This window comes from Piliocolobus tephrosceles, chromosome 5, assembly GCF_002776525.5.
Source record: "Piliocolobus tephrosceles isolate RC106 chromosome 5, ASM277652v3, whole genome shotgun sequence".
Classification (NCBI taxonomy): domain Eukaryota; kingdom Metazoa; phylum Chordata; class Mammalia; order Primates; family Cercopithecidae; genus Piliocolobus; species Piliocolobus tephrosceles.
Window position 1 is genome coordinate 101,659,970 of NC_045438.1, and position 14,984 is coordinate 101,674,953.

The following is a 14,984-nucleotide window of genomic DNA, read 5'->3' on the forward strand; positions in this document are numbered from 1 at the left end:
GTCATGCTTTTGACCTTTAGCTTATAGCTACAGTTTAATGATGACTTCCTTGTGGCTAGTTGACTGAGGGAAAAATTCAAAGTTGGGTGATGGCTTTGCTCAATAAACTGGCCCAGCTGGCAACGGACTGCTTTTCATATTTAGAGCCCCACTTAACAGAGGCCCTGAAGGAACAGCAGAGGGAAAAAAAAATTCTTTCCGGCATGCATAACTTAGGTTATTTATTTTATGTTTTTACAGGCCCCCGTCACCCGCGTCACCACACCTGGCTGATTTTTCTATTTTTAGTAGAGACGGGATTTCGCCATGTTGACCAGGCTGGTTTCGAACTCCTGGCCTCAAGGGATCCACCCCTCTCAGCTTCCCAAAGTGCTGGGATTACAGTGTGAGCCACCGCACCTGGCCAGAATTTAGCTTATCTTGTATGCTTTGCCTAAAAAGAGATACGGCTTGAGATAAAAATTTACATCATTTCATAGGCAGTGACTGGTTTGTCAAGTGGCTAGGAAGTGGGAATGTAAAAGTTTCGGACTAGGTCTTTAGAATAGGGCCTCTCAAAGTAGCCCCAGAGTATGAAAACATTTGGGTTCTGTTGAATGTTAAAAAAAAAAAGGCTCCCATTGCAGAAGGGCTGTTAATCAGAACAAGATTATTATATTAGTTATCTATTGCTGCCTCAAGAATTATCCCAAAATTTATTGGCTTAAAACAATAAACAGTTATTCTCTGACAGTTTTTGTGGATCAGGAATCTAGAAGCCAGAGTAACTGTGATTCCGGGTCCTAAATGAGGTTGCAGCCAAGCTGTTGGCTGGAGTCCCAGTCTCATATAAATGTACAACTAAGGGAGGATCTGCTTCCAAGCTCGTTCACATGATTATTGGCAAGATTTGGTTCCTTGTGGACTTTGGACTGGAAACTTTCTCAGTTATTTGTTAAGTGGGCTTCTCCAAAGGCTATCTTGCAACATGGCAGCTGGCTTTCCACAGGACAAATGAACTAAAGAGCAAGAAAGACCCTTCAAAATGGATGCTCTGACCTTCTGTAATCTCATCTCGGTAGTGATATCCCACCACTTCTACTGTATCCTATTATTAGGTCCAGCCTGCTCTCAAAAGGGAATTACACAGGGGCTGCAACAGTGACCCATTCTGTGGACATCACTCAGCCTCCTTCCCCCACAACAGCTGTGGACTCAGTAACAAGGTAGCCATGGTGGCAAGAATAGAGACATACATGTACTTTTAACACCGCCTTTCTTCTGTCATGACTGATTGGCTACTACTACTACTTACCAACTGCAGTGACCACCTTGATCCCCTGATACACTTTTGTGTGGCCTGGGTGGCAGGTCTGATTACAATGAAATCCTATTGTTATGAAGGAGGTAACAATTTGTTCTTACAGGAACAGACAATTATTCTGCATTTAGATTGCTTTCCCTGATTTATGCTTGTTATATACTCCACCTGTGGACTTACTGAATACCTTAACACACTACTCCATGTTTAATACAATATCCTACACAACATTGCTTCTTACCAAATAACTCATTTTCCCATGAAAGATGTAAAGCAGGGGACTAATGCCTGTAGGATTCACAGTCTTATGTATTCCATCATCCAAAAGCAACTAATTTTATGAAATGAAGGACAACCTTACTGAAGGTTGTTTTGGAACCAGGTAAGAAAATACACTTTGGGATACTGCCCTAAAGGATTTGTCATATTTTCCAAATGAGTTAACAGTATTTGGTGATATCTCTTCTGTTAACAGAATAACAGAGATCAAAGAGTAGAAAAGGGGCTGACTTCTTGCTATTGCATTTGACTCACTGATATATTTTGCTTTCCATTGTGGGAGAGAAGACACAAGCTCCCACGGCCCCTGAACATGCATATATATTATCACTGAGTGTGCCAGACCGCAAGTCTTAGCCATCTCCTGATACTAAGCAGTTTCTGTAGCTAGTCATATAGGCACCTAAGTAGGTCAAGGCAGTCATGGCATTACTACCATTTAACTGCTGCTACGTGGGGGAGAGAGACTAGCTTGTCTCTTTGTTCAAAAACTGCTGGATTCTTGATCTTGGATTCTTCTCCTGTAATGCAACCCCCCATGTGCACAGACGTCATCTGGCCCTCTGCATCACACTGTGGGAACTGGGCTACAAGAACTGATGCAAATATGCGGACCCTCTGGCTTCTATTTTGCTGTAATAAAGCTGTTTTGTCTTTTGTCCAGGAGTATCCTGTCAGCATCCATGAAACTGCAGTAACTGAGCCTGTAACCTTGCAAGTAGGATAAAATCTCAGACCCTTCACTGCTCTTGCCAGCCATCTCTGTGAATCCAGGTTCTGTTGGTATAGCAATTTTTGTGCCCAGCTGGAATTGCCACTCAGCCATTTTGACTTCATTCCTCTAGGTAAGGTTAGAGAAAGTGGTGATGATGCTAGCTGGAGTGATTGTCCCTGATGACCATGAGAAAAGAGAGTAGGGAGAAGAGTATAACCAGAAGTCAGGGGGTCTCCTGGAATACCTTCTCGCAATACCATGGTTTTATATTTTATTTTAAAAAATACCACGCTGAATGGTAAAAGTTACATATAAGACGATTACAACCATATATAGGCAAGGCCACCCACACCTCAGAGCCTCTGTCATCCACTGGATACATAAATCTGATCAGCAGAGGTGCTGGTTGAACACAAAGAAAACAGAAAATAGTTGGCAGTGGTGAGAAGTCATAACCATCCAGATTCACGACCAGTGACAGGACTGAGTACTGTATTTGCGACGTGTTATTAGAGAAATTTGGGACATAAAACGTGATGCTGCTTTTACACTATCCTGAAAATTTTGATTCAGTTGGTCTGTAATAAGGTCCTGGAATGTGTATCTTTAAAGTAGTCCAGGTAATTCTCACCATGGACACTTGCAAGGCACTGCTCTATTTTATTTTCTTCCTCACTGGCTCATGCATGTCTATACAATTTTCTTATTTCATATGTATATATATATATATTTGAGTTGGGGGTCTCCGTCGCCCAGGCTGTAGTGCAGTAACTCACTGCAGCCTGCAACTCCTGGACTCAAGTGACCCTCCCACCTGTCTTCCAAGTAGCTGGGACTACGGGTGTATGCCACCAGGGTCAGTTAAATTATTTTGTAGAGATAAGGTCTTGTTATGTTGCTCAGGCTGGTCTTAAATTCCTAGCTCAAGTGATCCTCTCACCTCAGCCTCCCAAAGTGCTGGGATTATAGTCATAAGCCACCACACCCAGGTTCTTTCCTATCGTATCATACTGTTATTATGTATAGGGGTGGGGGTTAGGTCACAATTTTGTTTATGAGTTGCAAACTATTGAGATGAGATTATTACAGAATCAGAGAACATCACACTGAGGTCCTGGACTTAAAACTGGATGAGGGATAGTAGTACTATGTCAGAAAGATGCATTTTCAATGTGTACATATGGAGAGAGAATTATGCTTGCAGATGTTGGGAAGAAAAAAGATGGACTACATTACACCTGATGTGTTTATATTTGGTGCTGTCATCAAACCAATTTCATATGTTTGGTTAACCTTGGTAGAATCAAGGGTCCTATTTTCTACTGTGGAAACTAACGAGGTCAGATACACCTGCTGTCTTTGATGCCTGACAGCCCAAGCACTGGCAGAAGACTTAAACTTGGTCAGTTGGACATTCTACTACGCTTTGAATCTGAAGTGATAAAACAAGTACTTGAAATCAAGTTTTCAGGGTCATCCTGGTTAGCGAATACAGTCGTTTAGGTCTTTTTGAGGTCATCAGAACTTGGCTATGATTTTGGTCATCTACTTTCCTTTGGCTTCTATTTGTTTTCCAAACCTGGCTCTCCAGCCCTTCCATCAATTCTGTGCTACCTGATCCTCTTCCAATAAATTATTTTTCTGCTCAGGTTGATTATAATTTTTTTTGTTGTTTGCAACCAAGAACTCTTACTGGTATACTTCAATGAGATTGATTCTCTAAAGTAAGATTAAGTAATACCAGATAATCGTTTCAGATAATCGTTTCCTCTCTCCCCTAGAACTGCACCCCATCTCCCACAATCTGAATTTGGAAGTGAATAGTGTGTGATGGTTTCCCAGATAAATCAAATAAATTAAATTTGTTAGATTTTAAGCCACGAACACAAATGTGCTTTTAAAACTGTATTAAAATAACCAAGAACTAATCAACCAACTATGGTAAGAGCAATCTCCACTATGAATACTATTTATATGATTAAGAACGAGTCATTTGATAAACGTGAAAATTATCCAAACTTAGAATATGCACATTTCAAACTCAGAGCCAAGATACAGGAATATAAAAAATGTGCTTGGCAAAAATACATGGTGGCTAATTAATATATTTACATTTTCTAGTTATAATGCACTTGGGATATTAGTTTATGAAAATTTTGAGTACTTTCTAAAAAGTAAATAATTATCAATAGCAATCAAAATTATTTTAACTATAATACTTAATATATACAAAATATGTAAATTATAAATATACAAAGGCTATAAGTTATACAATTAGGCTGGTCTATCTTATAAATAAAATATATATACCTCTAGTATTCTGAGAATAAGCAAAGGATTACAAGTGTTGTAGCTGTTCCTCCAGATAGCCATTTGTTCATTTATTAACACCAGAGGCAATAACACAATGCTAAAAATAAACATGCATCAATTGTACAATAAATACTTACAAAAACCTCTGTCTGTCACAGTTAGTGAGTGCAAACAGAACTTATACCCAACCTTAGTGCATTTTTATTTTCACAAGTAAAACAGAAAAGGAAAATAGTGAATTTAATGCTATTCAGCACCTTTAGTGAAGTCAAAAGACTCAACATCTCCATATATCAAAAACATTTGCATCTGTATCACCAAACATGTAAAGTTAATTATTTTGTTCCATTTTTAACATGAATTATTTTATTTACATTACTTTTTAGTTCAATAAATTTTAACAATATTTAAAAATTATCTAAATTCATAAAAGTATTTCATAAATTTCAACATTTAATTATTATGTACATATAAGGAAGTTCATGAAAAAAGTTAAAAGAAAATGTAGTCATAAAGTTCAAGCAACATTACCAATTTAGCAAAAATTCCAACCAAATCAAGGCAGAGGGCATTCAAACATTCAAAGATCTTTATCTGCTGCCAACATGAACAGGAAAATTTCCAGTAATAAAAGTCAGTATGAGAAATAATGTTGAAATCACCAGTAGAAAATATATTTTAATAGGCATGACGTATGTTTAAGCAACAGTAATGACTTTATAGAAAACTTTTATGACACTGTCATATATGAGCTACTTGGTTTGATTGTATGATAAAGGTGTATTTTAGAACTACAGAAGTTGATTTCAAAAAATATATTGTAGCAGCCATAATTTTATTTCCAGTTAAAACACAGTAATATGTGAAAAGTAAAATTTATAATTAACTAAATAATACCCCCAGTATTAGAAAATTTTAAATCTCACGCTATTCTAGCAATAATGGTCTCTAATATAATGTAGTCTGATGTAAGAATTGTGGAAAGCCGATAAACAATCAGACATAGGTATGGGCTTAAAGTTTCACTGAAATACTTAGGTAGCAAAATATATGAAAAAGTAATAGAAAAGTAAAAAGATAAAATTAAAAAATATTGCACAGCCACATTACCTAGAAAGTAAAGTTGATGTTTAAAAAGCACTAAACATGGATGATATAAATTATCTTCCATATAAAAAGGTATAAATATTTCTTAGAACTTATCAGCATCTACATTTTAATATAATACATTATTTGAAACATTGTTGAATGAGGTAATTGTCCAGTCGCTAACAATGCTTTTATACTATTGGAAATATTTGAGGGCAGCAACCAGAAAGAATTTCTCTAAAAATATTTCCGAATCAAGAACAGCTATATGTGCAGCTCTCCCAATGAGTGAATCAGCTGTATTAGGCAATGCATTGATGACATTGTAGCGAACCAAATTACAGTCCTTGCTTTGCAGAACTGGGCGAAGCAAATTGTGGATCATTTCGGAATAGATCTGTCCTGTGGAACCAACAGAAAAAAGGACAATTAGTTCACATGAGTAACTTAAAAAAAAAAAAAAGAAAAAAGAAAAAAGAAAAAAAAAGAAAAAAAAGAAAAAAGAAAAAAGAAAAAAACCTATGCCAATTTTTAGATAAGTTATAAAATTTAGTTACATTATTTCCATATAAAGCAGATAAATGGCTGTTTTTAAAAAGGTTTAATTTTCCTTCAACTATCATTTTTGGGACTGTTTATAGAAAATATAAGTAATCACATTATCTAGTCAAGTGGAAATAACAAATTTATTATACATTATTCTTGAAATTTGAATTTTTTTTTTTTTTTTTTTTGAGACAGAGTTTCGCTCTTGTTGCCCAGGCTGGAGTGCAACGGCGTGGTCTCGGCTCACTGTAACCTCTGCCTCCCAGGTTCAAGCGATTCTCCTGTCTCAGCCTCCTCAGTAGCTGGGATTACAGGCATGTACCACCACACCTGGTCAATTTTTGTATCTTTAATAGAGTCAGGGTTTCACCATGTTGGTCAGGCTGGTCTTGAACTCCTGACCGCAGGCAATATGCCCGCCTCAGCCTCCCAAAGTGCTGGGATTACAGGCATGAGCCACTGCGCCCAGCCGAAATTTGGTATTTTTAACTCAAAGCAATGCCTATAACAAAGAAATAATTTTCTTTAACATTAAGTCACTTATAACTCATTAAACAATTATGAAAATAAGCTAGCCATGATGAGACATTTTGATAAGGCAAAATTATAAACTTGGTCTACAGCAAATACTTTAAAAATGTTTCTGTGGCAGTCAAAACTTCCAAATTAGTTTACGAAAGAATAGCAACCTCCTATAGTCAGATGAACAATGTGAGCTTGGCTCAAATAACAAACAGGATCTTTTGTTTGGTCTGCGGGTTTATTTAGTACTTGTGCTCCTCTCTCCTTATTTTTGGCTAATTCTTTTTTATTTTGTTTTGAGACAGGGTGTCACTCTATTACCCAGGCTGGAGTGCAGTGGCATGATCACAACTCACTGCAGCCTCCACATCACAGGCTCAAGTGATCCTTACATCTTAACCCTCCTGAGTAGCTGGGACCACAAAGGCATGCACCACCGTTTAAATTAGCCTAGCTAATGTTTTATTTTTGGTAGACATGGGGTCTTGCTATGTTGCCTAGGCTAGTCTCAGACTCCTGGACTCAGGTGAGCCTCCTGCCTCAGCCTCCCAAAGTGCTGGGATTACAGGCATGAGCCACTGCGCCCAAACTACGTTTTGCTAATTCTTACAATGGATTTACTGAGGTCATACATACTAAGCACATAAAAGATAAAGATGAGAATACATCCACATAAATGTATAAACTGCCTTCTAAGGGGCAAAACATAATGCTTATGCACTACCATATATTAGTAAATGAGTACTAACAGTGTCCATGGAACCTGTGAGCTTTAGAGAGGTAAATATTAAATTTCAGAGGACAGGTAGGATGCTGCCTGAGGAATGACAAGAAGGGAAAAGTATACAGAAGCACAATCAGATACAGAGAAGAGAGGTGTTTAAGAGAAAGACTGACTTAATACATACTCATCAAAAACTTTTTACTCCCACCTCTCCTCTTAGTTTTCATTATGAGTCAGGTTGGATTTGTGGTTCCATGCTATTTTAAAAATATGTTAATACAGGAAGAAGTCTAAACATGTCTTCATCATTTGATTTCCCCTGTCCCCCAATGTCACAGAACCTTACTGTTAAAATAAGGGACATTTATCTAGTTTCAGCTACTCATCTGAAGGTTAAACTTCTTCTGAATTTTTTCCTTAGGTGGACTCTAGCCTTTGCTAGAACAGAAGTTAAGAAAAGGTTATTTTGATGTCACAAATGTACAATAAAGGAGTACTTACCATGTACCAGGCACCATGTTAGGCACTGCCAATAAAAATGTGCTTAAGAGAGTTCTTGCCTTAAGGAGCTGTTCACCGTCACAATGTAGAAAAATAAAGGATTAAGAGTTTAAAATCAGCCTCATTCCAAAAACGGATTTGAGGCAAAAATGAGGGGTGGGAGATCAGGTTTTTTTTTTTTTTTTTTTTTTGAGACAGAGTTTTGTTCTTGTCTCCCAGGCTTCAGTGCAATGGCGCGATCTCAGCTCACTGCAACCTCCACTTCCTGGGTTCAAGCTATTCTCCAGCCTCAGCCTCCCAAGTAGCTGGGATTACAGGTACTCGCCACCATGCCCGGCTAGTTTTCGTATTCTTTTAGAGATGGGGTTTTACCATGTTGGCCAGGCTGGTCTCGAACTCCTGACCTCAGGTGATCTGCCTGCTTCAGCCTCCCAAAGTGCTGGGATTACAGGCGGGAGCCACCACACCCAGCCGGAGACCAGGTTCTTGACCTAAGTCTGTAATTAACTAACTGACTTTGGCTAAGCCACTTAGTATCTCTGGGCTTTAGTTATAAAATGAGCCAACAGGACTCAAGTTTCCTTCTGGCTCCAAATGGCTATAATTTAAATTTATTTTGTTATTCACAAATAGCAAAAGAACAAATAAATAAAGTCTTTATCATTTACTATCAGTAAAGAGGGGCAAATCCTTGCTGCCACCTTTGTGTAAAAGTGAGGTATAGCAGAACATGTGACAAGGATGACCGCAATTATCAGTCCCAATAATTCAGAGGAAATCAAAGTATGAACTACGTCTGAGGCAGCAAAATGGAGAGGCATTTGTAATTAGATGAAAGAACTACTTCACTGATAAAGGCAGTTCACGTGGCAGGTGAGAAGAAAGGAAGAAAAATGGAAGAAGGATAGCTGTTAATATAAGTGGGTGGAAAGGAAGTAATAGGAAAGAGAAGAGTGACAGATAAGAAAGTGACTACAAGAAAAGCTTCAGAAAGAGCTCATTAATATCTATACCTCTTTGAAATACTTTTATTCCATTACCTGACTGTTTGTCCTTTAAAGCTGTTTTACACATTTCAATGCGGGCAGAGTGATAAGGAACATAGCGATCCTGTAGAGATCCCACTAGCACAACATTTTTGAAATAATGAAGCCCTGTGAATATAATATAATAAATTATAATGCAGTAGTTAACCAGATTTAAAACAAGTTATTTGTATCATATTAAATGACTAAAACATAAATTTCCTTAGCAGTACTAAGTTTCTGTCTTTGTCAATACTTGATGAATCCTTTCTCCAAATTTCTACATGTTCTCTACAAAAAAACCCTACTTCACTGTTACGTAGTGCTGATGCTGAATGAGAATGTGTGTTTGCACTGGGAGCAAGCACTGTTGCTCAGTGGTGTGGAGATAGGCAGGAAACAGAATATGTGGACTAATGTTCTATAGAAAGTATTCCATGATATTCTTACCTTCCAAAAGGTATTCGTCAATATTTAGGACTATTTCCAAAGAAACAAAATTATACTCTTCCATTAAAACAAACAAAACACCTCATAAGAAATCATTTAAAGCTGACTTTTTACTTTCTTTTTATTTATAACACTTGCCTAATATGATTTATATTTTCTTTTTTAAAATTTTTATTATTTTTTGAGATGGAGTCTCGCTTTGTCACCCAGGCTGGAGTGCAGTGGTGCAATCTTGGCTCACTGCAACCTCTGCCTCCTGAGTAGCTGGAATTACAGATGTGTGCCACCACACCTGGCTAATTTTTGCATTTTTAGTAGAGATGGGGTTTCACCATATTGGCCAGGCTGGTCTTGAACTCCTGGCCTCAAAGTGATCCGCCCACCTCAGGTTCTCAAAATGCTGGGATTACAGGAATGAACCATCACTCCTGGCCTAAAGATCTTAATCTTGGGAAAAGTATGGATTCACACACAGTCAAGTGTGACAGTATGATACTATCTATGCCAAAAATAAGGCCATCCTTCCTTTTTCCTAATGAGACTATACCACTTTTTTTGGGGGAGGTGACATTTTGAATGTATACAATCCTAAGAAGATAAATGAAATAATCAAGTATCTATTAGAGAAGTTAATTGAACATATGTTTAAAATAATATTGTATAAAATATTAAGAAAAAATGACTCCTCCCCCACCTTCATTCTCACATCTCATGACTCAATTTGACACCAATATCTTCATCATTATCAGTGCCACTTTGGGAATCATCTATGTGTCCTAGAGCACAGGTATTCACACATTTACCCCTGGAGTCATCTAAGACTCTCTATGGTGTAGATAGGTGTGTATAGCTTTTTTTTTTTTTTTTTGACGGAGTCTGGCTCTGTGGCCCAGGCTGGAGTGCAGTGGCCGGATCTCAGCTCACTGCAAGCTCCGCCTCCCGGGTTGACGCCATTCTCCTGCCTCAGCCTCCCGAGTAGCTGGGACTACAGGTGCCTGCCACCACGCCCGGCTAGTTTTTTGTATTTTTTTTAGTAGAGATGGGGTTTCACCGTGTTAGCCAGGATGGTCTCGATCTCCTGACCTAATGATCCGCCTGTCTCAGCCTCCCAAAGTGCTGGGATTACAGGCTTGAGCCACCGCGCCTGGCCAGGTGTGTATAGCTTTAAGAAAACTGATTTCCAGGCTGGGCGAGGTGGCTCATGCCTGTAATCTCAGAACTTTGGGAGGTCGAGGGGGAAAAACTGCCTGAGCCCAGGAGTTTGAGACCAGCCTGGGCAACAAAGTGAGATCCTGTCTCCACGAAATTACGAAAATTAGCCAGGTGTGGTGTTGCGTAACTGTAGTCTCAGTTACTCAGGAGGGTGAGGTGTGAGGACCCCTTGAGCTCAGGAGGTGCAGGCTGCAGTGAGCCATGGTTGCAGCACTGCACTCCAGCCCAGGTGACAGAGCAAGAGCTTGTCTCTAAAAATAAAAAAGAAAAAAAGAAAATTGATTTCCAGATCCCAACCTCCAGATGAGCTCTTTTCTAAAAGTGACTTGACTTTCTCCCGCTTTACAAGATAAAGATATTATCTCTCCAATCTATTTCAGATCTTATTAAGGTATATGGCCCTAGGGTACAAAAGTCTCTGGAAAACCAAGCAAAATATAAAGTCTAACTTTTTCTGACAAAAAGTCAATTTGAGTTGACTGTTTGACAGTGAGCAATGGCTTTGCCAATTGGATTTTATGGCATACATTTCCCATAAATTGCATGAGCTAAATCTATAATTCCAATAGAATGAGCTGAGATTTCATATTTTATGAAAATATAATTAATGTCCAGGTATGGTGGTTCACGCCTATAATCCTGGCACTTTGGGAGGCTGAAGGTGGATCACCTGAGGTCAGGAGTTCGAGACCAGCCTGGCCAACATGGCAAAACCCCGTCTCTACGAAAAACACAAAAATTAGCCAGGCATGGTGGCAGGTGCCTGTAATCCCAGCTACTCAGGAGGCTGATGCAGGATAATTGCTTGAACCCGGGAGGCGGATGAGCCGATGTCGCACCATTGCACTGCAGCCTGGGTGATAGAGCGAGACTCCATTTCAAAAAACAAAAACAAAAACCAAAAAACCCCCCAAAAACCAAATAAATGAACCTGTACCTGGACCTTATACTCCTCTATTACCCATTTCTTGGCACAGTGTTGTAACAAAATTCTTCATGAGTTTTCTATGTGTCTCCCTTCTCTTTCTTTCCTCCGGTTCTTTACTTAACCTATTCTCAGAAGTCTTTCTTCCTAATTACTCCATATAAATTGCTCTTTCAAGATCACCAATGACCTAGACAATGCTAAAAGTTTAAGGGTCAATTCTCAGGTCTTATCTTATTTGACCAAATTTTAATACTACCTGGTAGCCTGAATTTGCATCCAAAATACAACGGTTATTTCAGGCCAGTATGTCTTCTCCAAGTAAGTGAAAATAAGTAACTGAGATCTCACCTTGTGTTAGTGATTTGAATATAAGGCAGCACTCTCCTTTCTGATGGGTAATTTTAGGAGAAAACAAACCTTACTTTATTTTCAGGCATATATGACATTTTATTCTTTACTCATCATTCTCTCTGCTTTTAATTATCATTTTTATATCTGCTCATCAAATCTAAATTTCTGGCCTCCTTTTCTTGCCAGATAACTTGACACAAAGCTTTGTGTCACTTTAACATTCACTATTCCTAACACCAAATTCTATTTCCAAAATTTCGCTTGCTATCTTATTTATTCTATAAGCCTATTCTTATTCTAGTCCAATGAGAAATATTGGCCAGCTTTAATTATTAATTCCCTCATATATACTACATTATCAAGTTTGGCTTGCTTCATATGTAGTATATGTTGCTTTCTCTTCTTACCAGTATCACTGCTATTCTCTACTTGCTGGTCTCATGACTTCCATTATAAATTTCTTTCCTGAGAGTTTTATTTTATATGTTTCTTTCAAGTTAAATTTTATTTTTAATTTTTTGGAAGGATTTTAAATTTATATCTGCTTCCGTTTTCTTTAAAAAAATTTCATTGTAACGTTTAGAAAATTCCACATCCACTATAAAAATTAAGTTATGCAATATGTCTGGGAGGGATAAAAAAGTGACTATATCTTTGGTCTGTCCCAGTTTAAAGTATCAGATTAAAATTATAAATTATAAAGTATATGTCTTCCCTCAAAAAATATCAATATTGGCTCCTATATATTAAGGTCCACTCAATTTAGCTAAGTAGTCTTTAACACCAAAATCTGGCCCTAACTTTTGGTGGGAACTAGGAACTTACCCAAGTTGAGGAAGTCTAGTTAAGAAAGGACATATTGGACTAGGGATCAGGAGACTGATTAGTTTAGGGTTAAAATCTGTATCTCTGAGAATACCATTTTATTTCAGCGTAGTATGGAACTACTGTTAATGAATGTAAACAAATCAACAGGTTAAAGGAGAACTTCCTATGGTGTGCAGTTATAGGTGGGTCCAGAAACTGATCTGGTTAGCATTCTCAGATGACTGGGTAGGGCTGAAGTCCCCAGCCTGGTCCTCTCTGCTGGGGGAACAACCTGGTTGGTTCACTGGTTTATCTAATAATGGCTTACCCAATTGTGCTTTGAAAATATAATCATTTGCTATTGATGCCCTGATGTGAAAACAGTTGGAAGAGGCTGGGTTAAACTATTTTTAGTGCTCTATATTAAAAAAAAGACGTAAAATATTTTATTAATTTCTCTCCAAGTGAAAAAAAATTAAAAATATGTTGTTGCTTAGTGCTGAACAAACAGTAGGCTCTCAAATATATTGACTAACAACAGATTTGATTTTTAATAATTCTGTAAGTGGCTCCTGAAATGTGTATTTCTCAAGGGTTCTGGATAGGTGACATATAACTGTGTTACCTCTCGCCCTACCCTTTTTCATTTTTAGAACTGAAGCCGTCTGGCTGGGTGCAAAGGCTCATGCCTGTAATCCAGCACTTTGGGAGGCCAAGGCGGGTGGATCACAAGGTCAGCAATTTGAGACCAGCCTGGCCAATATGGTGAAACCCTGTCTCTACCAAAGATACAAAAAATTAGCTGTGCATGGTCGTGGGCACCTGTAATCCCAGCTACTTGGTAGGCTGAGGCAGGAGAATTGCTTGAACCCAGAAGGTGGAGGTTGCAGTGAGCTGAGATCACGCCACTGTACTCCAGCCTGAGCAACAGAGCAAGACTCCATCTCAAAAAAAAAAAAAAAAATCTTCAGCTATTCCCCTTTACTAGCTCCTCTTGCCTTCCCCCAACCCCACTGCCGCCCGTGCTGCCATTCACTAAGGACACAGTAACAGTTGTGTACAGGCATACCTCATTTTTTTGCATTTTTCTTAACTGAGGTTTATACAAAGGGTTTCTTATCAAAAGCAGAAACCAGACTCAATTGTATCTGGATTACTTATATAAGATACATTATTTAATGTCACTGATGTCTGTTCTTTCTGAAAATTCATAGTAATAAAACATTTTGCCAGATGTTTGTTAGTATTGTTTACAACTCCAGAAGATTGTACACTTAAAATGTTTAACTTTTTCAAATTCAATATTTATAAAGCAATCACAGTTTTATACAGGTATACCTTGTTTAACTGTACTTTGCTTTACTGTGCTCTGCAGATATTATGTTTTTTACAAATTGAAGGTGGCAACCCTGCGTTGAGCAAGTCCATTGGCACCATTTTTCCAATAGTACATATTCACTTTGTGTCTCTGTGTCACATTTTGGTAATTCTTACAATATTCAAACTTTTTCATTATATCTGTTACAGTGATCTGTGATCAGTGATCTTTGATGTTACTATTGGAATTGTTTTGCAATGCCATGAACCATGCCCATATAAGACGGCGAACTTATGAACTATACTCTGACTGCTTCACCAACGGGAGAGACATTTCCAGTCTCTCTCTCTTTCCTTGGGTCTCTCTAGTCCCTGAGACACAACTATATGGGAATTGGGCCGATCAATAACCCCACAATGGCCTCTAAATGCTCAAGTGAAAGGAAAAGTCACATGTTTCTCACATTAATTATTTTTATTTTTTGAGACAGGGTCTCACCCTGACCCAGGCTACAGTGCAGTGGTGCAATCATGACTCACTGTGGCCTCTACCTCCTGGGCTCAAGGGATCCTCCCACCTCAACCTCCGAGGTAGCTGAAACGACAGGTATGCGACAACACATTGGGTACATTTTTGTTATTTTTTGTAGAAATAGAATCTCACTGTGCTGCTCAGGCTGATCTCAAACTCCTAGGCTTCAGTGATCCCCAGCCTTGGCCTCGCAAAGTTCTGGGATTACACGCGTGAGCCACCATGCCCGGCTCTGTTTCTTACTTTAAATCAAAAGCTAGAAATGATTAAGCTTAGTGAGGAAGGCATGTGAAAAGCCAAGACAGGCTGAAAACCAGGCTTCTTATGCAAAAGAGTTAGTCAAGATGTGAATGCAAAGGAAAAGTTCTTGAAG

General features: G+C 38.4%; 1 protein-coding gene across 10 annotated transcripts in view; it reads right to left on the bottom strand.

Annotated features, from left to right (window-relative positions):
• Positions 1-4,641: 4,641 nt before the first annotated feature.
• FAM135A (family with sequence similarity 135 member A) overlaps positions 4,642-14,984 on the bottom strand; it is a 152,699-nt gene continuing 142,356 nt past the window's right edge. For 6 of the 10 annotated variants that reach the window (XM_026446739.1, XM_026446748.1, XM_026446743.1 and 3 more), the window contains 2 exons: positions 9,030-9,143; positions 4,642-6,098 (listed from right to left, as the gene is read on the bottom strand). In XM_026446739.1, coding sequence (XP_026302524.1) covers positions 5,893-6,098; positions 9,030-9,143 — 320 coding nt within the window. In that variant the 3' untranslated portion in view covers positions 4,642-5,892. The remainder of the gene's footprint in view (positions 6,099-9,029; positions 9,144-14,984) is intronic. The other 4 variants (XM_026446741.1, XM_026446744.1, XM_026446745.1 and 1 more) reach the window with 1 other exon arrangement.